Below are 23,923 nucleotides of genomic sequence, written 5' to 3' on the forward strand. Positions count from 1 at the left end.
TGCTGCCTGAGCCATTTATCTCCATCACAGGATGGTTGCCCAAGTCCTGATCACTAGAAAGCAAGGTCCCTTTGTTTGGAGAACACGTCAGGCAATCAGAGGGACTGTTTCTAGAACCTCCTCCGGGCAAGGAAGGTGGGGAGGGTGATGAAGGTGAAGAAGTATGATGTTCTTTGGCAGTGGGAACAGGGCAGGTGGAGGCTGTTGGGGTGGTGATGTGGTTACTTGCAGTTGTGGTAACTGTGGTTGTAGTAGCATTAGGCGTTTTAACAACTGTGACAAAAAGTTGTCTCCTGACCGAAGGTGAATTGAGGCTCCCATTTGTAGATGAGACAGGCACTGAGGCCGCAGAGTTTGTAGTAGCCGTTGGGCTAGTAGATGAAGGGGGTCCTGGGATCACCTGAGGACTGCTCAAATTTTGATTAGCATGGCGAGGCATCACGTGAGATTTTGGAGAGTTGGTAGCTCGTGCAGGGCTTAGAGGCCTGACTGGAAAAGGGCCCCAAGTGGATTGAGCAGGGGGGAAAGGTCCTCCAAAGTGCGTCATGGGTAACCGCGGAGGACGGATTTGCTGGAAAGTCTGAGCAGCAAGTAAAGCATGAGCAAACTGTGGAGGCGGGTACGCCAAAGGTAGAGAGACTGGAAATCCTGGTCGCACGTTATTCACTGGATTTTTCATGGGTTTGTGAGAAGATGCTTGAGAAATGGCTGGCACAGCGAGGGAAGAGGCAGCTTGTGAAGATGAAACTGTGACAGGGGTAATTTTGATTCCCATAACTGAACTGCTAGCAGATGTTACCGCTGCAGAGGTTAAAGTTGCTGCTTTTGAATTTGCAGAGGAGGCCTTTAAACGATTCTTTGGGATAAGTTCATCAATTTCTTTATCGGGATCCTTAATAAGTGCATTGATAAGATGTGTGGCTTGTCTGGTTGATTCTGTTCCCCCCCTGCAGAAATAAAAGAAAGTTCATTGTTGACCAATTCGAATAATTTGATACCCGTAAAGCAGTCACAAAAATAGGATTTTTGTACTCACCGTAAAATCCATTTCTCAGAGTTCATAGACGGACACAGCCTTCTTTGACATTAGGGTTATGCTTCTTCCTACCACTCTCCTGGTAGGAAGAAGCATGACCCTAATGTCAAAGAAGGCTGTGTCCGTCTATGAACGGAAGAGAAACAATAATTTTAACTAGAAAATGCATTTCCTGAGGAAAATGCGTGGGAATTCTGAATAGCTGAATTGCTGAGCTCGCACCAAAGTCATTCACCATAACCACTACACTATCTTTAGGACACACAGCTCCTTTCTCTATCTGCAAAGTAGAGAGTGTCCCGACTTCCTGGTCGCCCCTCCCCCTCAAGAGGTTCCCCCCCCCCCCCCCCAGGTCAGTGAGGAGGAATATTGCACTGAGGTAAAGGAAGCTATTTAGCTATTTAGGGAATCAAAATACCATTAGAAATGCTTTAATCCACACACCAAATCAGTTATTGAAGCCTTCAAACAAACCTTAATAAATCCACAACCGTACATGCGATCGATACATCGACTTCACCGTTTGAAACACAAGGCTTTTGTGAACAAATCGGTATAAAATTTATGTTGATAAACTTAAAAATGTGGCCATGTCAGCGATTTAAAAAAGAGTGTCTTTGTGCGTTTTGCTGGGAAATTTTTTAGACTTTTTAACATTAGTCAATGAGAGACATTTTGGGACTCTTGTCCTTTAGAAGCTCCTGGAACTAAAAGTCAAATGCCTATCACAAAACTGATCACATTGCCTGAAACCAGACAAAAATACCTACGGTTTGATATATAAATTGTGTATGACAAGTAGATCTTGTGGGCTGCACTGTACTGATCACATGACACACTGTAAATCAGCTCCATAGGAACACATTATAACCGATAAAATTGTCTGAAAAAAAACACTAAACGTAAAATTGCTTTTTCACAAAAACTATAAAAGATATCAATCCGAAAAGTCATAGCCGGATAGCTGAATATTTTGTGACCGTTTTAAAGTTTATTGATAATAGGAAGAACCGCGCTTAGGAGCAAACTGTAAGGAGAATGTAATAGGAGGGGATAATAAATAATGAAAAATTCTGTAGTGAAGAAATAAAATATAATACAATAAAGACTGCAGCCCCCCCCCGGTAAGTAATCCCCTAGAGGACACAAAAGTAAAATGAAAAAGTGTGGGGGTCGTGGCGCTGTCTCAGCTGGAGGCTAAATGTACCAGAACAGTGGTACGTAAAGACTTATATGTGATCCAGGTGGAGGTTAAGAGCTAGTGGATCTAATCAGTAAAAGTGCCTCGATAAACCTCATAAACCTCATATGTGATTGAGTATGAATAATGTGTATTAGAACACTCAGACAGAATATGTTATGTGAAAAAATAATAATAATGTGCACCAGTGATGGTACAGTTAAGTGCAACACTCAGTATCGGATAGTAACATAACAGGTGCACTAGGTGAATAACCAATACAGTAGTAATAAATTAGTGAATATACAAATAAGTACAAAATTAATAATAGCCGCCTGTCAGCAGTGAAGGTGCTGGATCAAAGCATGGCAATTAATAAGTGAAAGTGCAAAAAATGTTAGGTTAATTAGTGCAATAGTCCGATAAGTAATAAATAAAAAAAAAAATCGTTTTAAAGTTTGTTTGGTGTCTGTAAGTGAAAGTATGAAGGAGCTGAAACTTTTGGCAGCACATGAGATTTGAAGCGGGAAAAAGGATGTTCTCATTAACTTCAATGTTAAAAAAAGTGTCTAAAAGCTTAATATTTTAAAAAGTATAAATAGTACAAAAAAAACTTGAAGTCCCATCGTTAGCTGAACGAGATGAACATTTTAAAAGTTGAATGGTCTCAATCGCTGAAAGTATGCAGAAGTTACGCAGATGCAAAAAACGTACGGAATAATAATAATAAAGGATAAGAATAATACATTTACGGATATCAATACTGGGAATGCTTATTAAAGCATTCCCACTAATTATGAGGCAGCATAGATTTAAGATGTTTATCTTCTTGCTTCCTGTATAGTTGACATGATAGACCCAAAGACTAAATACACTAAAAAAACCTTAAAAGGTCAATTCCCTTACTTTGCTCTATACAAAAAACACTACTCTACACTGTACTCTAAAATCCTTTTCCTGGGGTCAATTGAAAGACACTGGAAAATTCAGAAACAGCAGAAATCCTGGCAAACGAAAAAAAAAAAGAAGAAAAAATATTGTGCAGGTAGAAAGATAAAAGCTGCTGGCAACACCACAATGGGACAAATTGTGGAAAATGTAATACAATCCAAAAGGTTTCCGTGCTGAACATTCAAAATTAAATATAATGAAAAAGTCTATATGGTGAAACAAGTCATGCTGTTCTCCATGGTGGAAAAAAAAAAAAAAAAACACAATCCAAAACTCTTGATGTATATTCTTGTGTGTGTGAATGAGGCAAATTAATATACCAATCACCTAAGGTGAACCTGGGTGATTGGTACATTCATTTGCCTTATTCACACACACAAGAATATACATCACGAGAGCATTGGATTATCGTTTTCTTCAGCATGGAGAACAGCACAAATTGTTCTACCATATAGTCTTTTTTTTCATTATATTTATTATTTTTAGATTTGAATTGTCTAGCCCCTCCTCTGCCCAGCAAGTCTCAGTTCGTAGCAATTAGAACCAAGAGCATTAATATTAAATACAAAGCCAAATGGGACCAGTGACCCTCCGTGAAAAGGGTTTTACAGTGAGTACAAAAATGTAATTTTCTTTCTCATCCACTGGGAGCACAGGAATTCAGAAAACGGTTTAACCATCAAATGGCTAATGTCATAACTGATCACATGTACAGTACTATGGCAGTTGCAGATCAAACAGAAGAATCTTCCTTGGCTGTAAAGGAAAGGAGAGACTTTAATGGCACTTTAAGGCTCTCAGCAGATCGGCCATTACAGACACAAAAAATGCCTAAAAATAGAGAGCAACTGAGCATGTGCAGGGTGAGAGTGTAGTAATGCAGGGTTTGACAAATTTGCCTGGAATCTAGGAGCCAGCTAAAAAAGTTAGGAGCCAGAAAAACGTGCCCCGTCCCGACGAGCTTGCCCGCAGAAGCGAACACATACGCGAGTAGCGCCCGCATATGTAAACAGTATTCAAACCACACATGTGAGGTATCGCCGCGATCATTAGAGCGAGAGCAATATTTCTAGCCCTAGACCTCCTCTAACTCAAAACATGCATCCTGTAGAATTTTTTAAACATCGCCTATGGAGATTTTAAAGGGTAACAGTTTGTCGGCATTCCATGAGCGCACGCAATTTTGAAGCGTGACATGTTGGGTATCAATTTACTCGGCGTAACATTATCTTTTACAATATAAAAAAAATTGGGATAACTTTACTGTTGTCTTATTTTTAAAATTTAAAAAAGGGTATTTTTTCCCCAAAAAAGTGTGCTTGTAAGACCGCTGCACAAATACGGCATGACAGAAAGTATTGCAACGATCGCCATTTTATTCTCTAGGGTGTTAGAATAAAAAATATATACAATGTTTGGGGGTTCTAATTAGAGAAGGAGATGGCAGTCAAAACAGTAGAAAAATTACATATTAGAACTTCTGTTTTACTTGTAATGCCAGCGGCCCCCACCAGATGGCGCCAGGTCACAGATGAAAGCTTGGGACTTCACAAGGCTGCAAAGCCGTGGCCTCAATTACCTGGCCGCCGCGATTGCACAGCGGGGGCTCACGGAGACACAGAATCCTGTGCCTCCGCGGCTTTGTAGGCCGCGGCTTCAATTGCGACCTGGCGCCCGGATTTTGTCGAGCCCTGTAGTAATGTATTTTAAACAGTATAGCCCCTTATTTTTAATGTTATACCTGCAAAAGGGGCAAGCCTGAAGAGCTCTAGCCGGACTTAATTTTCTGACTAAAGTTCCACTTTAAGGTGGAAAGAAGACACCTTGGAAAGAAAAAGAAAACCTTTACCAAATAGAATTTCAGGCAGATCATAACGCCACCTAAAAATGCTCCCAACATTTATTCTGACTAGCCAGTGTAAGGAAAAAAAAAAAACTGTATAAAATACCTATTTTCAAGTGGCTTCAGTCACATGATCTCCCATATCAGCCAGCGGTGGCTGCAGTGGAACCGAGAGTGCTAGACAGCTTCTGGCAATACTTGGGAGTGGTAAGGTCACCCATAGGCTTCCTAAGGCCCATCTGTTGTCAGCCTTTACTCCTCTGCCCTGCAGCTGGCTGACAGGGGAGCCAGATCATGTGATAAAACTGAAGCGGCCTGAAAATAGGTAAATATACAGATCTTCACTTCACAGAGGTTAGTCAGAATAGGTATTAGGGGAGAGGGAGGAGATTTTCTAAGAACAGCAAGGATTTGCCAGGAATTCTACTTTTAAGATCTCCAACTTAAAAACCTGCCTTGCAGAAGTAAAGGTGGCAAGCCTTTAAAAGTGTAGGGATGACCTAATTACATTGTTCCCTCTCTCTCTCAGCACCCAGTCTTCAGCAGACAAGCCATTAAAACCTGCAACTGAGAAGCAGGGTAGCAATCTAGCCCTTGGAACAAAAAATTCCAGACGATCTGGAAGCGCTCACAGGAGTATGCCATGAGCCCAACTAGGTCGGAATACCATGTCCTCCTGTGGCAACCACGTTGCCCTCCACCTAAAATACATAGAATAGGCAAGGACATATTGTATGAGGGAGAAAAGCCTCTCAAATGGTCATCAAGGCATCCACTAGCTCATGGACTTTTGGGTCAAGGACCATAAAAGGGAATACGCAAGAGGTGCTTATTGCACTGATGCTCCGCTGACCAACATTTAAGTCACATGCACCAAAAGAAGGCCCATTCTGGATATTTGGCATATATCACCCAAATAATAGCGTAGGGCCACAGTCATGAGAGGGATGTCAAGAATCTCAGGGCATACGCTTTTAATAAGGTCTGGCAAATTAACATGGTGGCAATGGCAGGATGCACATCAGGAATATAGAATTAGGCATAGAAAGGGTTTCATACATAGGGATAACCTCAACAGGGACAGTGCGTGGAGACAGAAAATGGTTAGGTCCACAACTAGGGCAGACCACTTATTTAGGAAACCCTCCACCATGCAGTATTGTGGACATTTTCTGGATTAGGCCAATACAGGCTAGGAAGCAATAGGTAATGCACTGGTTAACAGGTTAAGGACTCTTTAGAGAACCAAGGCTAGTCCCTTTAGGCAGAGCCAAAGAAAACCATTCCAAGTCTAGACATGTGCAAACTGCAAGGTCAGTTTCAAAGTAGAACCTGCAAATTGACTTCTCTTGTACCAAGTCTCAAGACCAGGATAAGGTACAAGCCTCCTCATCGTTATCCGACTGTGCAGAAGCAACGGCAAAAGTCTTTGGAAGTTCAGAGATGGATGTGGAAGGACCCATATAACACCTGTGTCTCAAGTTAGCCATGAGCTGTAATTTGCCCATAAACTCAGACCGCAGCAATCAAAAACTGCACATATGATGCAGATGTCAGTAGCAGTACCACAGCAAAATGACCTGTGAACAGTTAACGGTTAAACCTGCTAGATGTTATATTTTCACTTCCTGTATTACAGTGGCAATACGGTTATTGATGTACGCTGATGAGGCTGCACTGATGGACACTGATCGGCACTGATAGGTGGCACTCGTGGGCACTGATAGGTGGCACTGGCAGGGGGTACAGTTTGGCACACATGAGGCAGATGTGCCTCCTTCCTCTTCAAGACCGATGTCCCTTGCACCCAAGCCAGTGATCGGCTTTTTTTTTTTCTGTCAGCAGGAGAAAATAAAAAAACAATACGAGCTTTGTTTACATCAAGTGATCAGCCGTCATTGGCCGACAGCTGATCACGTGGTAAGGGGCCGGGATCGGCCCTTTACTCGGATCTGTGATCACCCGAGTCAGTGATCGGAGCGCGTGAAGGGGAGGACGTCTATTGACGTTCTCACGGCAATTGGGGTTTGCGCTGTGGCCGTCATTCGGCTATAGCGCAGACCTAGTGGTTAAAAAAGCTGCCTCATGTAAACACCCCCGCCAGTGCAATGAGTTTTTCCTAACCCTGCTAAATGAGACTTTAGCTGGACAGCTTGGTCTATTACAGGAGGTGGAAAAACAACATCACTAGTAGCAGTGTGCCAAGATGACTGATCTCCTGTGCATGTCCTGGAGTGATGTCATCCTGCACCAGGCAAAGTTTGGCACTCGGGGAAAAGATTTCGGCAAAGGGACATCACAGGTAACAGACCATTGACGAAGAGGTGACTTCAGTTGCACCTTAATGCCATTTTTATTAGTCCATAGTTCACCCGATCTTCAATTTGAGAAGAAACGCCCACATATACCGCCTGGGGCCTTGTCTCTGAAGCCAAAGACCAGTTATAAAAAGACAGCCAACAAAGTACCTGCATTTCATCACCAATGGTAATTTATATATACCAAATAGTGTCAATAAAATAACATTTTCACCAAACACTGAATTCTCCTACTTGCAAAAGTAGATTAACAGTTGTATACAAACGCATGGAAAATGAGTACTAGTAAAGCAAAAATACACTCTTGGCACAGCAAGTTATCGCTTATTTGTATACGTACTTCAGATTATTATTGCATAACATAACTAATTTAAACAGCAGTTGTTAGAATTAGGTATGTATTTTACCTGATTGTTATGATTCGGTCACCAGTTTTGTCCTTCTGTTTATCTATGTCAATATGTGCTCCTGTGAACTCTCGGATAGCATTGATATTACAGCCTCCCCTTCCGATAACCCGTGAAATGACTGTGGATGGTACAGATACTTTCTTGGACCTACAAGTGAAAAACATTCTTACATGAGAATTTGCACGCTTTATAGTAATGATTTTAATAAAGAACACATTGAGGTTGATTCACTAAAATTGGAAAATGCAGTTCATTGTTTGATGTTTATCCCCACAAATCTCAGAAACATTTATAGAATAAAAAAAATAAAGGAACATGTGATGGTACACCAAGGCATCATCAATTTTGTAATAACACATTAATGTGTCTAAGTCTCCAAACGTATTTCTCCTTATATATATTATCACAAAAGTAAACTGGACTTAAAATGGCTCAATTACAAATCAAAGTACCATCATGTCACTGACACAAAATAAATGAAAAATGATTTAAAATGATAAATATTTGAGAACACTGGTATATTGCTGATCTGAAAGTTTATCCCTCACTCCGCATGACACAAGAGATAGCTGTATTAGGCCTCGTTCAAGTCTATATCAGGAAGTGGTGCAAATACAGGTTTCTGCACCCCCTCCCCCCTGAAAGGTGTTCAAACATGACACATCGGGGGTGGGGGTATGGGGATTGTGGGGGGTTCCGAAAAGCGAAGGTTCACTTTTGGGTGTTCGAACCTCCGCTATAAAGTCGAGTTCCACCCAGGAAAAAAAAAAAATAATTTAGCCTGGAAAAAAAAAAAAAAAAAAAAAAAAACTGATTATTTTTTTTTTATACTCACCCGAAATACCTGTTGCTTTGCGGAAGTCCTTAATCTGCCTCTTACGAAGCCGCGTCCGTCTTCTTCTAGTAAATGGGGCGCGCTGCTTTCTGGGAACTGTGTGTGTTCCCAGAGAGCAGCCACCCATTCACAAGTCGGCGCGAGACTCGAGAATGCGCAGTAGGAAACGGGCAGTGAAGCCGTAAGGCTTCACTGCCTGTTTCCCTTAGTGTGTATTGTGGCGCGGGACCTGCACCGATAGAGGGATCGGCATCGGGGGGGCCATCAGTGCGGGCGAGTAGGACAGGCAAGTGTCCTTATTAAAAAATATTGCGGGTGGAATCCCGCTTTAAGGAAAAAAGCATACAGCCCATAGCAAAACATCCATCAACTTGGTATGACATACAAAAACAGTCAGGGTTAAGAACATCTCCACTTATAGAACCAGTACCACTTGGGATGGCATCACATATAAAAAGGTCCAGCATACCTAAAAACATTACAGGCCATAATACCATTATAGCAACAATAACCATTTTGAATCATTCGGCATTAAAACCAAGAAGCCTGTATGACCAGATCCCACTGAGGCAAGCCTGGGTACATCCAGCCATGGGTCCCAAAGTTTGTCATATTTTCACGAGCATCTCCAATGCTGATAAATTATCTTTTCCATCCAAGTGTATTACCTACAGCAGTGATCCACTTTTTGACCGTGGGAGTGCTCTGACATACACAATGCGTCATTATTAACTTGCGAGCTACAAATGGGAATCTAATAATTGCCTCTCTAATGTAGCTGTCCCATTCAAATTTGTCCAGTAGATTAAAACAGGCAAGGTTTGGGGTGTAAAAGAAAAAAACACTTCAAAAACACCCTGTTAAGGATGTCCACCACTTCCCTCCTGTAGGAAAGCAGCTTTGGGCACCTCCACAACAGGTGGATCAAGTCCCCGTTATAACATTTACAGCTGGTGCATGTCGGGGCAGACAGAAGACCCATAGTGTGTCGTCTGTGGGGAGTGTAGTACATCCTTAAAAGTATATATATTTGTGGTAATCTCTGAAACGTTTCAGGAGCATGTTATCACCAATTGGAGGGCTTCCTCCCATTGTTCCCCAGTGAACTGGCCAATGTCCCCCTCCCTCTTAGCTAGCACTCACAGGGGATGCATTTCAGGAATGTAACATTGCGATATAAAACCCTTGGTGGATCTAGCCTCCCTGATCAGATTAAACAAAGGTGTCGGAGACCGAGAGACCATCCTACAGCGTAAGCCATGGTCCGTAGAGAGCTTCCAAAGCTTTAGAGCAGTGGTTCTCAACCTGTCTAGTGCTGTGACCCCTTGATAAAATTTCCCAAGTTGTGGGGACCCCTAATGGTAAAATAATTTTCCTATCGTGGGTTGTCGGCACCCAAGGCAAGACAAGTAATTTGCACCCCTAACCCACGGACATTTAGCGCTCCCTGAGTCCCTTCCACTCGTACATTAGAACCCCTTATAGTACATTTTAGGATGTACCACTTTTTTTTTTCTCCTTTCTTTCCCTTTTATCTCTCTCTATCCTAATTTCTTGTTTGTTATCCCCATCCCTCTCTAGACTTCTTTCTTGTTCTCTCTCTTATTCTTTCTCTCCCTTTTTCTTTGTTCTCCCACTCTTTTCCTCTCCCTTCCATGTATTCTCTATTTTTATTCCTTCTCTTACTCCCTGGAGGGGAGTATGGGATTCAGTGGCAGTGCTGGCGGGGAGTTGGGATTCAGTGGCAGTGCTGGCGGGGAGTTGGGATCAGCCAACTAAGGAGCTCTTGATCAAGGTCATCTGCTGATCTGAGAACTGTAGTGGGGGCTTTAAAAGGCAACTCTAATCACAGGTAGTGTTACTCATTGTGTCTCCAACTTTGTGGTTTCTCGTAGCAGTGACACCTATGCTGAAATCAGCAGATACGGTCTTCTCCAGCCCCTCCCACCTCACAATTCCTCACCAGTCAGCTGACCTCTAGTCCCTGCCTCCCAGCTATGCCGTGAACTGATTGGGCGGCTGTGAAGAGGCTGAGTGGGCGGCCACAGGCTTCAGGAACAGCCCAGGTTTTGGGGACCCCTGGCAAATCCTCATTTGACCCCCAAGGGGGTCCCGACCCCCAGGTTGAGAACCACTGCTTTAGAGGGATCTCATTATTAAAAGGGCATCAGTCAGGAGAAGGGTACAAAAGAATTTCCAAGGCATTCGATAGACCATGGAACAGTCATCAAGTAGAGAAAATAATCGCACAACAGTGACATTACCAAGAACTGGATGTCCTTCCAAAATTGATGAAAAGATAAGAAAAGCTGGTCAGGGAGGCTGCCAAGACGCATACAGCAACATTAAAGGAGCTGCAGGAATTTCTGGCAAGTACTGGCTCTGTGGTACATGTGACAACAATCTCCACATGTCTGAGCTATGGGGTAGAGTGGGAAGATGGCAGCCTTTCCTTACGAAGAAAAACATCCAGGCCTGGCTAAATTTTGCAAAAATACATCTGAAGTTTCCCAAAACCATGTGAGGAAATGTGCTATGGTCTGATGAAACCAATGTTGAACTTTTGGCCATAATGCCAAGGTATGTTTGGCCTAAACACTGCACATCACCAAAAGTACACCCTACCCACAGTGAAGCATGGTGGTGGCGTCATCATGCTTTGGGGCTGTTTTTCTTCAGCTGTAACAGGGGCCTTAGTCAAGGTAGAGGGAATTTTGAACAGTTCCCAATAGCAGTCTGCTTGAATGCATGACGACCCAAAGCATTCATCCAAACAGGTTACACCAGAAAATGTAAGTTTTGGAATGGCCCAGCCAGAGCCCAGACTTGAATCCCATTGAAAATCTGTGGGGGTAATCTGAAGAGGGCTGTGCACAGGAGATGCGCTCGCAATATGACAGATTTGGAGTGTTTTTGCAAGGAAGAGTGGGGAAATATTGCCAAGCTTAAGTCAAGATGTGCCATGCTGATATACTTGTATGCAAAAGGACAGAGTGCTGTAATAAAATCAAAAGGTGCTTCAACAAAAGTATTAGTTTTTTTTTTTTTAAATCAGAAACAAGTTTATTGTATAACAGTAGAAATACAAAAGTATTAGTTTAAGTGTGTGCACACTTGATCATATATATATTTTTTTATTATTCTTATTATTTCTACTTCCCCACTAAATGTTGTTATATATTATAGGTCACATTAAAAAGGTGGAAGAAGTAGTCTAAAATGATTTATTTGTCTCATAGTTTTACATTACAGAAACTTGACATTTTAATAGGGGTGTGTAGACTTTCTATCCACGGTATACCCACTCAATGTCATCAAATCTTTAGCATCTAGTAAAAGCGGGGGCCCTAGGTCCTACATTGTCAGCTTGGGATTGCACATTAAAGGAAAAGCCTTCTTAAAAATTGACCGCAGTGTGTTTATTTGGCATTAATACCGTTTGATCGAAATGTACAATACATGCAATAACCCCCATTTAGCCCGAGTGAAAGGACATCAACATTGGTGTGAATAGGGCACATAACTGATACGCATAAAAACTGATGTCAACGTGCATGAATAGCTGTGCAGCTTTCCCTTCAGTACCCATCAATTTTAATTCACGTATGGTGTGAACAAGCCCTGAAAGCCATTCATTATCTGAGAAATTGTGACCGTTGAGAATTTTTTTTTTTAAATCTGCTTTTGTCAGGCAGGCCACTTGTGAGGTGGAGTGTTGTGTGGGGGCCTTCGATAGAACAAAAGGTGAGTTTTCTTCCATGGCTCTCTCTCGTCTGTTATCCACAATAGCTATGAGTAAGGGTAATTCCCTGTGGGGTACTCATGGAGCAGGGTGCAGAATATAGGGTAACTAACTGTGTCTGGAAGGAGAATACAAAAACTATGACTGGGTCCCATAGTACTCTGTGCAACAAGTGTAGTTCGCTCAAAAAGTACCAAGGTGAGCGCCCATGCAGGATATATTGCTCAAAGCTACATTACAGGTCACGCCCTTGTCATGGGGTCTAGGTATGGCTCCCCAAGGTTTTACCATGGCTGCACTGATCTACATGCACTACTTATTGAATTCGAAGACAGCGAAGAGTTGACTGAAGAAACCAAAAGATAAGCTTTACTCCAAGTGATTTCTTCATAAGGGAGAAGAGGTCCATCACCTTAGGACACTAGCAAAAAGCTCAATAGTGGGGTAGCGTTATAGGGCAGGCATCCAGGGAAGCTTATAACCTAGGCCAGTGATGGCAGACCTTGTAGTTGAGCATCATGGGTAATTTAGTTCCAAAACATCTGGAGTGCCATCACTGACCTAGGCTCTATGAATACTTGGTCTGTGTTCAATAATGTATGATTAAGATAGGTTTGCAAAAAACGAAATAATGTGTTAACGCTAAAGAGTGGACAGAATTACATTTCAATTGAAAAAGCCACCATGCAAAGTAATTTGACAAAGTTGTTAAAAAAAAAAATTGTTATTTGAACACACCTTCTGACCACCTCTTTCCAGCCTTCTTCCCTCTTTTGCCCTCTCTTGGGACTGGCTATTGTCAATTTTCCATTGGGAGATGAAAGCGGAGAAGGCCCAGTCTTGATGCTTGTAGATAAAGAATTACCGGTTTCAAGAACAGATTCGGATAACCTTCAAACCAGAACAAACACAATGTTAATGTTGTTCGGTTTACACAATTCAAGTAGAATGCTATAAACCTAATGTAGTTAAATTTCTTTAACAGCTTTATACACAAGTGGAAAAGGAAAAAAATATAAGTGATATAATACATATATAAACTGCATAAAACTATGCTTGTTAATATTAAATCTGCATAAAACTGGTAGTAAAAATACAAACCCCTAATATGAAACTACTTTTAAGAGTTAAAGATTTTGCCATTAGGTGGCACAGGGCCTGTATGGAAATCTGGGCTAAGCAAATATTGTCTAAAAAGCAAGAGCAGTGTGTAGTCTTATTGAATCTTGGTGGCGTTCGTGTGTTTCATACAGATGTGTGCAAAAATTACTGCACATTGCTTTGTGCCACAGTTTCCAGTAATTAAGAATGGTCAATGCTGTGGTCTCAGACACAAAGGGGGGGGGGGGGGGGGGGGGGGGGGGCTTTTGTATCTGCCCACCTCTAGTTTTCTGCAAGCATCTTGTAATGGGCAGTGTACAGTATTGTCAACACTACTATTACAAGGAAATATCTGGGTTTGCAAAGAATTTGGCACGTAAAGTGGCTTTCCTGACTATTGAGAAATATAAATGTATTTAAACGATGTGTTCAGCTTTATCGACAAATAATTTTAACATGATCATATTCTTTAACCACTTCCTTACAGGGCCTATTCTGGCACTCCACTCCTACACACTCTGCTAGAAAATTACTCAGAACCCCCTAACATTATATATGTATTTTTAGCAGACACCCTAGGAAATAGGTGGTCTAATGCTAGAATTTTTGCTCACGCTCTAAGCGCGAGTTACCAGGAACAGGGTTTTTTTTTTTTTAATGGTTTTCCTTTATTTTTAGTCATTTTACACTTTGTTTGCATGACAGGTCCTCTTTATGGAGACATGGTGGGTCAATAAGAACCCACCTCTCTCCTCCAGGCTGAAAAGCATGAGATAAAAAAAAAAAAAACACACACGATCTCATGCTTACCAGCCATGATGGCGGCTTTGTTTACAATCGCTGCCCAAACCTGACGTCATAACATCGCGCCCAGGCTTGTTATAACATCGAGCCCGGATAAGCACCGGATGGCGGCGGAAAAGTGTTTAGACAGTGGGGTGAGAAAAAAAAATAATGCCTTGGTTGAGGTGAAAGGCAAAAACAACCTTAGGCCCCTTCCACAACTGCGGACCGTATGTCTGCTTTTTCATCCATCCGTTTGCGGATGAAAAAGGGACATGCATTGGTCCCTATGAGATTGCGGGTGTCCGCAATGATCCGATTTTGCAGACGGAAGAAAATCCTATTTTTCCTTCTGTCTGCGGATCGGATGAACACGGACATACAGTCCGTGTTCATCCGATCCCCCCATAGGGGAGAGCGCCGAAAAGACAGGGCGGTCCCTGCACAGTGTGTGGGGACGGCCCTGTCATCCGCTGGCTCAGCGGGAATCAACGGAGCGATGCCCGCTGAGCATACGGAGGCGGATCATTACTGATCCGCCCCGTGTGAAAGGGGCCTTAGGCAAAAAGGAAGTCCTAGGACTTCTTGTCATTATGCAAAACCAGAAAGGGTTGTTAGCAGGATAAAGCCACCCATTAAAACACTCATTTCACAAAGGTGATTCATACAAGGAACATTACTTTGTCGGCGAGAAAGGAAGGTCTCCAATGCGTTCAAACAATGCTTTCTGAAAGCACAGAGATACAGATTCAGATCCCATGGAGTCACAGGAGAAGGCACAGAGGGAGTCAACTGGGAGACCCCCTTGTCTTAAGAAAAAAAAAAAATGACCAACAGTCTCTGAAACAGAATGAAATGGGGAGAAAACGGACCTTAGATAGTACCAAAAGCCAAATTATGACCCAGCTGCAGGAAGGTGAAAATTCATGCTACAGAGAAACACGTTGAGTGGAAGTCCTGAAAGTCACGCTAAGTGAGGTATCACTTCAAAACTCGGGATCGATTCAGAACCTGGGACTGGCAGAGTGACATCAGCAGAACGAACTGCACTCCTGTGATCCATAGAAGTAGGGCCAAAAAGCTTTGGCCATATTCTCCCTCCTTTAAAAAGGAGGGGGAGAATGAGGAGACATGTGAGGTAAAGGGAAGAGAGTCCAGCAGGCTATTTAGATTGGGCAAGCATATTCAGAGTAGGCGTCAGAGCAGGTCTCCTCTGTATTATGAAGAGTAACAGTAAGGTCTTCCATTGCCTTGATCTTGTTGACCATAGAGATTTAGTGGGTTGGCACATTTGTTTCCACTACAGACCTTCGCCACGTTCTAAAGATGAATGGCCAAGGAAGATTTGCATTTCTTAATCGTCCTTTCTGAAAGGTGCAACAGGCAAAGGCGGCAGGGTCATCACCCACATCTACCAAAGTGAATTGTTTGATGTCTGTCACATCCTGCCAGAAGACTTACTTTTGTGTACTGCCAGAAAATGTGAAACATGGCACCCTTCTCTTTTCCACATCTCCAGCAGTTACTAGAGCCCCTAAGGGGAAAATATTTAGAGTGTAGCCTGCACCTGTACCACCACCCAGAAACTTGTAGTTCATCTCCTGGAGTGTGGATGCTATAGAACAGCCCTCAAAAATTCCACTCGCCTGCTCGCATTTTGCGAGTGGAATTTAGTGCAGGGTGAGTACGGTACAGGGACGGAGCAGGCTGACAGTTTCCTGGCTGAAGTGATCAGCCAGGAAACTGTCAGCCGGAGGACACAGAGCGGCATGGCTGGACTGAAGCTGCAGCCGTCTCCTCCTCACACAGCGGACATTTCCCACTGTGTGTTACAAAGCTGGGTCTGTGTTCGGCGGCTCTGTGTAACAAGGTCCCGCCCCCCTAGACCAACTCGTGTGATAGTAGATTGATTCAGTGATCCGCCTATCACACGAGCCGGTCTAGGGGGGGGGGGGCGGGATCTTGTTACACCGAGCCGCTGAACACAGGCCCAGCTCCGTAACACACAGTGGGAGATGTCCGCTGTGTGTGTGAACCAGGCGCATCAATGGTGAGTCTGGAGTGATGCGGCACAGTGAGGCTGCGGTTCATGCGGCACATTGAGGCTGCGGTTCATGCGGCGAGTAACTCTTAAGGCCTGGCTAGTGGCTCAGGACTTGAAATTTTGAGCCCTGCTATAGAAGATTTATGGTCAAAGTGGAGGACATTTTTGCGTTGTTGAATTGTAAGGTGGATTCCTTAACCACTTCAGCCCTGGAAGGATTTGCCCCCTTAATGACAGGCCATTTTTTGCGATATGGCACTGCGATGCTTTAGCTGAAAATTGCGATGCTGTACCCAAATAAAATAGATGTCCTTTTTTCCCCACAAATAAAGCTTTTTAATGGTATTTGATCACCGCTGCGGTTTTTATTTTTTGCACTATAAAACAAAGAGTGCCAATTTTGCAAAGACAAAAAAAAAAAAAAAAAAAGAAACTGTGGAGGAAAAGAAAAACCAAATAGTTTTCTGCTATAAAACACACCCAAAAAAAAAAAAAAAAAAAATTGAATTTCTTCAATTTTTTTTTACCTGTCCACAAGCTAGACTGTATCTAAAGGTCCATGCTATGCCTGTCACAGTAGGCATATCCTTGAAGGGGTCTTTAAGAACTGGGTTCCATAGCGATGGATCATGGACCTCGACCTGTATAGCACTGTGTAGCCAACATGTCTCACCAAATGTTAGAGTGAGAGCCCATGCAGGCGCCAATGCCCAAAGCACCAATAACAGCCCATCACTTTAACATGGTAGCCAGGTACATCTTCCAAATTCCAAATTTTACAGAGGTTGTGCAAACTGGATACACTGCTTCTGTGTTGGCATTTGAAGACAGCGAGGGATTGAATAATCAAAGATAAAACAAAAAGAATAAAAAAAATGTTCAGCTAAGGGTGATTTTTCTCTAAAGAAGAGGTCCAAACAGAACAAAACCGAGGACTCAGAGTGAGGTAGGGTTATTGGCAATGTGCCCAAGGGGCTTTGCTGGTGTTTAATTACCTGACTGAACATGCCCATCTCCAGGGTGTATGTATATTCTTGCAGTGTCTTAAGATTTAACAGTTTTGATTGCTTTTTACAAGATTTGTACATTAAAAATTGACTGGATTAATGCAGACATTTTACTGCTTTTGTAACACTGAAAGTGGTTTTACCCATTGCATTGAACACTATGTGCACATGGGCATCATTTTCAAGTACAGGCCAATGGCCAATTTGTTTTCCATAAGTCCAGCTAAATTTTCTTACTTTTCATGGTTTTTATTAAAGGAGTTGTAAAGGAAATTATTTTTTGCCTAAAATTAATGTCTGCAAGGTAGACAGAATAGTGTAATGATTCTGTTAAAAAAAAAAAACAAGTAAATGCCTATTAAATTCCTTCATATCAACTCCGGCGTTCTAGTTTCTGTTCTCTCATTCACTTCCTGGTTTGCGGCGCTCGTTCATGTAAAAACTACATTTTTCAGTATGCATTGGAGCACACCCAGTAATTCACACCTCCTTGAAGTCTCTAACACGTAGAGAGCGTCCTGCCACACAGATGTAGTTCCCAGGAGGGGGCGAGCACGTTACTGACCACCGCAGTAAAGCCTCCCTTCACAGTGGTCAGTAAAATCAGACAAGCAGGAAGTGAACAGAACAGAGAAGAAATAGAGCAACTTCTGAGCAAAAACGAACAATGAGGAAGTGAAAAGAGGAATGTCTGCAGGTAAAGGATGCTTACTGTGAAAAAAGTTTTTTTTTTTTTTACACAACCCCTTTAAGTCTGCACATTTAAAAAAAAAAAAAAAAAAACCCACACAACACTTACTTTATTGAGGTTTTATTAGATGATAATTTTCTTTCTTCTTTTGGAGAGGAGACAAGCACAGATGGTTTCTTTTTGCTTTGCAAACTGCTGTCATTGATGGCAGAATGATGGTCACTCTTATTGCTGCTGTTGCTGCTTTCATCACTGCAGCTGGAAATCCTCATGTTATCACTGTCTCCGCTTTCACTGGTACTACTACTTTTGGATTCTCCATTTAGCTTTTCTTGCTGCCCATAGGAAATGGGAAGCTGATCTTCAAATATAATCTGCACATTTTCTGCTATTTTGTTCTTTCTACTTTTCCGCTTCGTGCTGCTTGTGGTAATGGTATTGTTTCTTTTTCCATGCGAGCCTGCCAGAGTGGTCCATGTAGCAGATATGCCAATAGTGGTAGTGGTGGTTGCACTAGGTGGTTCTGTAACAACTGGGGGCTCATCTAGAGAAGTAAATAAAATGTTATGAAGTTTAAGTGTAACTGAGATTTACAGCTATAAATCAAGGTTTCTAGAAAGCAGATTTACTACCAACATTTGTTCCTTCTAAAATGTATGCACACGGCAAGTTTATCAAATGCATATATACTTTTAAAAAGGAAAACACACACACACACACACACACACACACACACACATACATACATATACACACACACATGCTCAATGATTTTTGTTAATCAAGGGAATGTGAAAAAATATATATGCCCAAATATATTGGAATATATTGCATTTGAAAAGATGTATATGGACTTTGAGGGTAGGAAAAAAAAAAAAGGATGCATATTAAAGCGGGAGTTCACCCATTTATGAAATTTTTTTTTTTCTCCCATAAAGTTCCTGCTCGTTCAGTCTAGGGGAATCGGCTATTTGTAGTAAAATATGAGCTGTACTTACCCGTTTTCGAGCTGCATCTTCTTCCGTCGCTTCCGGGTATGGGTCTTCGGGAGCGGGCGTTCCTTCTTGATTGACAGCCTTCCGAGAGGCTTCCGACGGTCGCATCCATCGCGTCACTCGTAGCTGAAAGAAGCCGAACGTCGGTGCGGCTCTATACTGCGCATGCGCACCGACGTTCGGCTTCTTTCGGAAAATCGTGACGCGATGGATGCGACCGTCGGAAGCCTCTCGGAAGACTGTCAATCAAGAAGGAACGCCCATTCCCGAAGCCCATACCCGGAAGCGACGGAGAGGATGCATCTCGTAAACGGGTAAGTACTGCACATATTTTAAAATAAATAGCCGATTCCCCTAGTAAAAACGAGCAGGAATCTAAGGGGGAAAAGTGCCCTCTAAGGGTGAACCCCCGCTTTAAGTCTGGCAGGTTTTAGTTCAGGAGGCATGTCATTTTATTACCACAGCATTTTTCTGTAAAAATCAGCATTTTTCTTGCTTTTTTTACCATGTCAGTTAACCGTTTGATCTTTTTAAAATAGAGAATATCGTTGAAGGAGGTTCTTGAAAGGGATACATGAGGAAATGGTTTACAAAATGTAAATTTATTAACAAGGCCTCTCTGTTTTACTTAACCCTAATAATGCAAAGCGCATATCAAGCACAAGAAATAGCCAAATTGTTATTGGTATGAAGATTCTCATATGGTACATGTTCTGGTGACATCAATAAACACAAAACATGATTAGTTACCTTCAATCTTCTGCTTTTCTTTCTCAAGAGCAGCTTGAAGCTCAAAGTTTTCTTTATTTTTGGCTTCAATTTCCTCTAGTTTTCTCCTCTGCTCCTCTTTCTTCTTTCGCCGCTTTTCCTTCCTTTTTTCTCGTTTTGCAGCCAGCGCCAATCTTCTGCTTTCTTCTCGTAGCTAAAAATTATAAAAGATTTAGAAAGTTGGTGTATAGGTTAGGGAAATTTAAAAACTATAATGGCACATATAACTATGTGCCAAGAGCTCACACATTTCACATTCATTAATTACCTTTTCTAAATCAAGCTCTTCCAAGAGGATGCTAGCATTCTTGTTGGCTTCTGCTGCCTGCCTGTCTTTGGCTTGTACAATGGATTCCATACAGAGATGGCACTTCTTTAACATTTCCTAAAATGGCATAAAAAAAGTTATTAAAAAAAAGGCCAACTCAACTACTAGACTAAAATGCAAACAACATGCTAATAAAACTTATATCTATAACTCCTTATAGATAGCTTGAATAGATGCCAAGGAATTACAGGTCATCTACTGCAAAGGTTAGGGGATCCCTTGTACTGGTTACAAATCTGCCATTTTGTCATTGACCCAGGAGGCCAGGTATACACATCTGAACTTCCCCCATCACCGATAGAGATTCTGAAAGTTAGAGACCATTCTCCCAGGTCTATATGTTGACAGCTTAGGAAGTCTGTCTGCCCACAACAGGGATGTGGATAGCATAAGAGATCCGAATTTCAGTCAAAAAGTTACAAAACTGTTTCTTTTAGGGTGGCTCCAATTCTGGAGCCTTCTTTATGGTTTATGCAAGTCACTACCGTGGCATTGTTCACCCGTTCCCTGACTGGGTGACCTTGCAGATCTCTGTGTGTCACAGAGCGGATTTGAATTGCCTGGGCCGCAGTAATAATGTCCCGCCTCCTGTGATCAAATCACACTGATTCAATGTCCCGTCATTGGATCAGTGTGCCGCCTATTACAGGAGGTGGGGCATTGTTACTGCAGCCCCTACAATTCAGCTGCGACACGTGAAGATTGCGGAGAAAAAAAAAAAAAAAAAAAAAGAGAGGACTGGGCACGCCAAGATGACACTCCCGCAATTAATGGCGCCCGGGGAGGACCATGGTCCCCTTTCGGTATTGGCTTTTTTTCGGCAAATATCAAAAAAATGGCAGATAATTCACAGCGGACAAAATTTCGGTGCATCCCACTGAAATACAAGAGCCGTTATAACCCAGGCACGGACCATGTTCCTTGGCTAGGTTTCCTGTAGCAGAAGCAGCAGGAAGTGCAGCAAGCATGTACGTTTTTATCAAATATATCAGGTGGAAGCGAGTCAACCAGGAGGAGTGCTGCAACTATGTCATCCTGGGACTAAGTGCAGAAGGGAAAAGAATGGCAAATTTAAAATTACATAGAAATGCTTATGGTGCCAAAAGGCAATATAGATTTTCCATGTCACTTGGCCTGTTAGGGGTCTAGGCTTCATAAGTGGTAGTGGGCATAACCTGAAGGGATCTTTAGGATCTGGGAACCATGGAGAAAGACTAAATCCCTAGACCTATATAGCACCCTGAAGCAAATTACACACACTGCAACATGTCAAGACAAGTGCTTAAATGCAGGATCTAGTGCCCGAAGCAAACATTACTGACTGGCCTCAAACCAGTGGAATCTGGGTGTGGTCCAAGGTAAACACTGATGGGTTCTGATTTGGAGACGGCTGGATAGACCAGGGTAAGAGCCAGTCCCAAGAGGACTGGGGCCACTCTGTACAAAACAGACTATTACAGTGATTCTAAAGCCTTAAGGTTTTTCACCTTTTTTTGCATTAAAGTGTTTAACCCAAAAAAATAAATCCTGTTTCCTTAAAGCGTCTTATGTAAAGCACAGTGCTTGTGCTGTGTCATTTGGCCCCCTGTATCACCTGTAATACCTGGCTGATCCTGCAAATTTCTACCCTCTCCTCTCTGTGCCAACTCCGATATATCAGGGCTGCTGAGCCCTGACATCGGAGTCATCCGGATCTCCCTCTGTCCTCTCACCCCTCCCCTCTTTACCCGTCAGTTCACTGATCCTCCCCTCCCGCTCTAAACACGATTTTTAAAAAGTTCCCTCTGATATAGAACATTAGGCCCTGCCGTGCATCTCATTTATAAAAATATACGGAATAGCAGCTTACTCTTCAGAGTGCCATCCGGCGCTCATGAGACTGTCCGCTGATGTCCTTCCCCTCCTCTTCTTGGCAGATGTCAGCAGGGGTTTACCAGCACCTCCCCCTGCCGCATCCAGAGAGGAAACCAGTGGGCAGTCAGCTGAGCACCAAATGGCACTCTGAAGTTATATAAATGACATGCACTGCAAAGCTTAATGTTATATATGAGAGGGAACTGTAGAAAAAAAAAAAGTTACCTTAACACTTTAAGGGAAAACCCTTCTGTTCTGCAGAATTCTACAACACTCAATTGTACTCAAGTTGTGTTTAAAATTAGTTTCATAGCATGTAACTTGTTAAGAGGATACATTATGCTAAAGCAACAATAGTTTACTCATCCAGTACTATCCAACCTCAAGGTTGCCTTTTGCAAAGTATGACATCAGGAGATTACACATAGAACAATTAAAAACAAACTTAGATTCAAGAATGTCATTGAATGTGTACTAGTCAATGATTTATTCAGATCAATTTACCTTATCTGTAATGGTGGCAATATACCTCATGCACTCAGAGTCTGAGGGAAACTGGTTTACCTCTTTCACAAGGTAACGAACCACTTTAACATGACCCTACAACACAAAGAAAATACAGCTAAATGGAAAGCACTAATAATGCATTCATTTAAAAAGCATGTCAAAAGCATGTCAAAAAGTACCAAAAGAATCACAATCAAAAAGTACCTTTCTGAAAGCTGCCATGAGGGGGGTAATCTTTCTATTGTCTGCTGCATCTACATCTGCTCCAGCTTGCACAAGTAGTTGAACAACATCTAAATGACCTCCGTTTGCTGCTAGCCAAAGTGGAGTGTTGCCCTTTTTGTTTCTTACATCAATATGAGCTCCCCTGTAATAACAAAACAGTTTAAAACCATTGCCTTATACCCATGCTGTTGAAATACTTAGTAGTATAAATATATAGAACATTCAGTTTCACATCTAAAATGGTAATATATCTCATCTGGGTGCAAGGTCATTAAAGCGGGGGTTCACCCGTACATAATACTTTTTCCCCTTAGATGGATGCTCGTTTTGTCTAGGGGAATCGGCTAGTTGTTTTAAAATATGAGCTGTACTTACCGTTTACGAGATGCATCTTCTCCGCCGCTTCCGGTATGGGCTGCGGGACTGGGCGTTCCTATTTTGATTGACAGTCTTCCGAGAGGCTTCCGACGGTCGCATCCATCGCGTCACGATTTTCCGAAAGAAGCCGAACGTCGGTGCGCAGACGCAGTATAGAGCCGCACCGACGTTCGGCTTCTTTCGGCTACTAGTGACGCGATAGATGCGACCGTCGGAAGCCTCTCGGAAGACTGTCAATCAAGAAGGAACGCCCGCTCCCGAAGACCCATACCCGGAAGCGGCGGAGAAGATGCATCTCGAAAACAGTAAGTACGGCTCATATTTTAAAACAACTAGCCAAATCCCCTAGACAAAACGAGCATCCATCTAAGGGGAAAAATTGTTTTATGGGTGAACTCCCGCTTTAAAAGAGAACCCAAGGTAAAGATAAAAACTGGAATAAGAATTGCAAAAGACCAACGGTCATTCACAGTATTATAGTGAGAGGTTCTATGACCCTATATGCCCACATCCTGAACATCGTTCACAGATCAGTAATTGGTTGTAGCAAAGGATTTGAAAGGACATAGGTAATGGCATCAAACACTATAAAATCATAGCATTATACAATTATTAAAAGTAATCATACATCTTCATTTGAAATGTATTGAGAGGACATGTGGAATGTGGCTTAACCCCTTCATGCTGATGTAAGGCAAATAAGCAGCCTTCAGCTTGAAGGGGTTGTACCGGGGTGATGCATGCAGCTACACGCATCACCCAGTTACCGGTTATTTTAGAGCAGACAGCTGGCTTTGTGATACCAGCCGATGCGGCTCAGCAGCCGTTTGGCTGTTATCACAAGCAGCAGGAGGGGACTGCCCTCTGATCGCATGCAGAAGCAAAGGCATACGTAGGTCGCGCCCGCAAATGTAAACAGTGTTCAAA

The 23,923-nt window shown here is 42.4% G+C and overlaps 1 protein-coding gene across 9 annotated transcripts in view; it reads right to left on the reverse strand.

Moving 5' to 3' along the window:
• ANKRD17 (ankyrin repeat domain 17) overlaps positions 1-23,923 on the reverse strand; it is a 181,005-nt gene that overhangs the window by 25,752 nt on the left and 131,330 nt on the right. For all 9 annotated transcript variants that reach the window (XM_040326262.1, XM_040326280.1, XM_040326244.1 and 6 more), the window contains 8 exons: positions 22,598-22,760; positions 22,391-22,486; positions 19,973-20,089; positions 19,687-19,858; positions 18,050-18,485; positions 13,054-13,206; positions 7,736-7,885; positions 1-947 (listed from right to left, as the gene is read on the reverse strand). The exon at positions 1-947 is cut by the window's left edge and continues 702 nt beyond it. In XM_040326262.1, coding sequence (XP_040182196.1) covers positions 1-947; positions 7,736-7,885; positions 13,054-13,206; positions 18,050-18,485; positions 19,687-19,858; positions 19,973-20,089; positions 22,391-22,486; positions 22,598-22,760 — 2,234 coding nt within the window. The remainder of the gene's footprint in view (positions 948-7,735; positions 7,886-13,053; positions 13,207-18,049; positions 18,486-19,686; positions 19,859-19,972; positions 20,090-22,390; positions 22,487-22,597; positions 22,761-23,923) is intronic.

Source organism: Rana temporaria, chromosome 1 (assembly GCF_905171775.1).
Source record: "Rana temporaria chromosome 1, aRanTem1.1, whole genome shotgun sequence".
In the NCBI taxonomy this organism is placed as follows: Eukaryota; Metazoa; Chordata; class Amphibia; order Anura; family Ranidae; genus Rana; species Rana temporaria.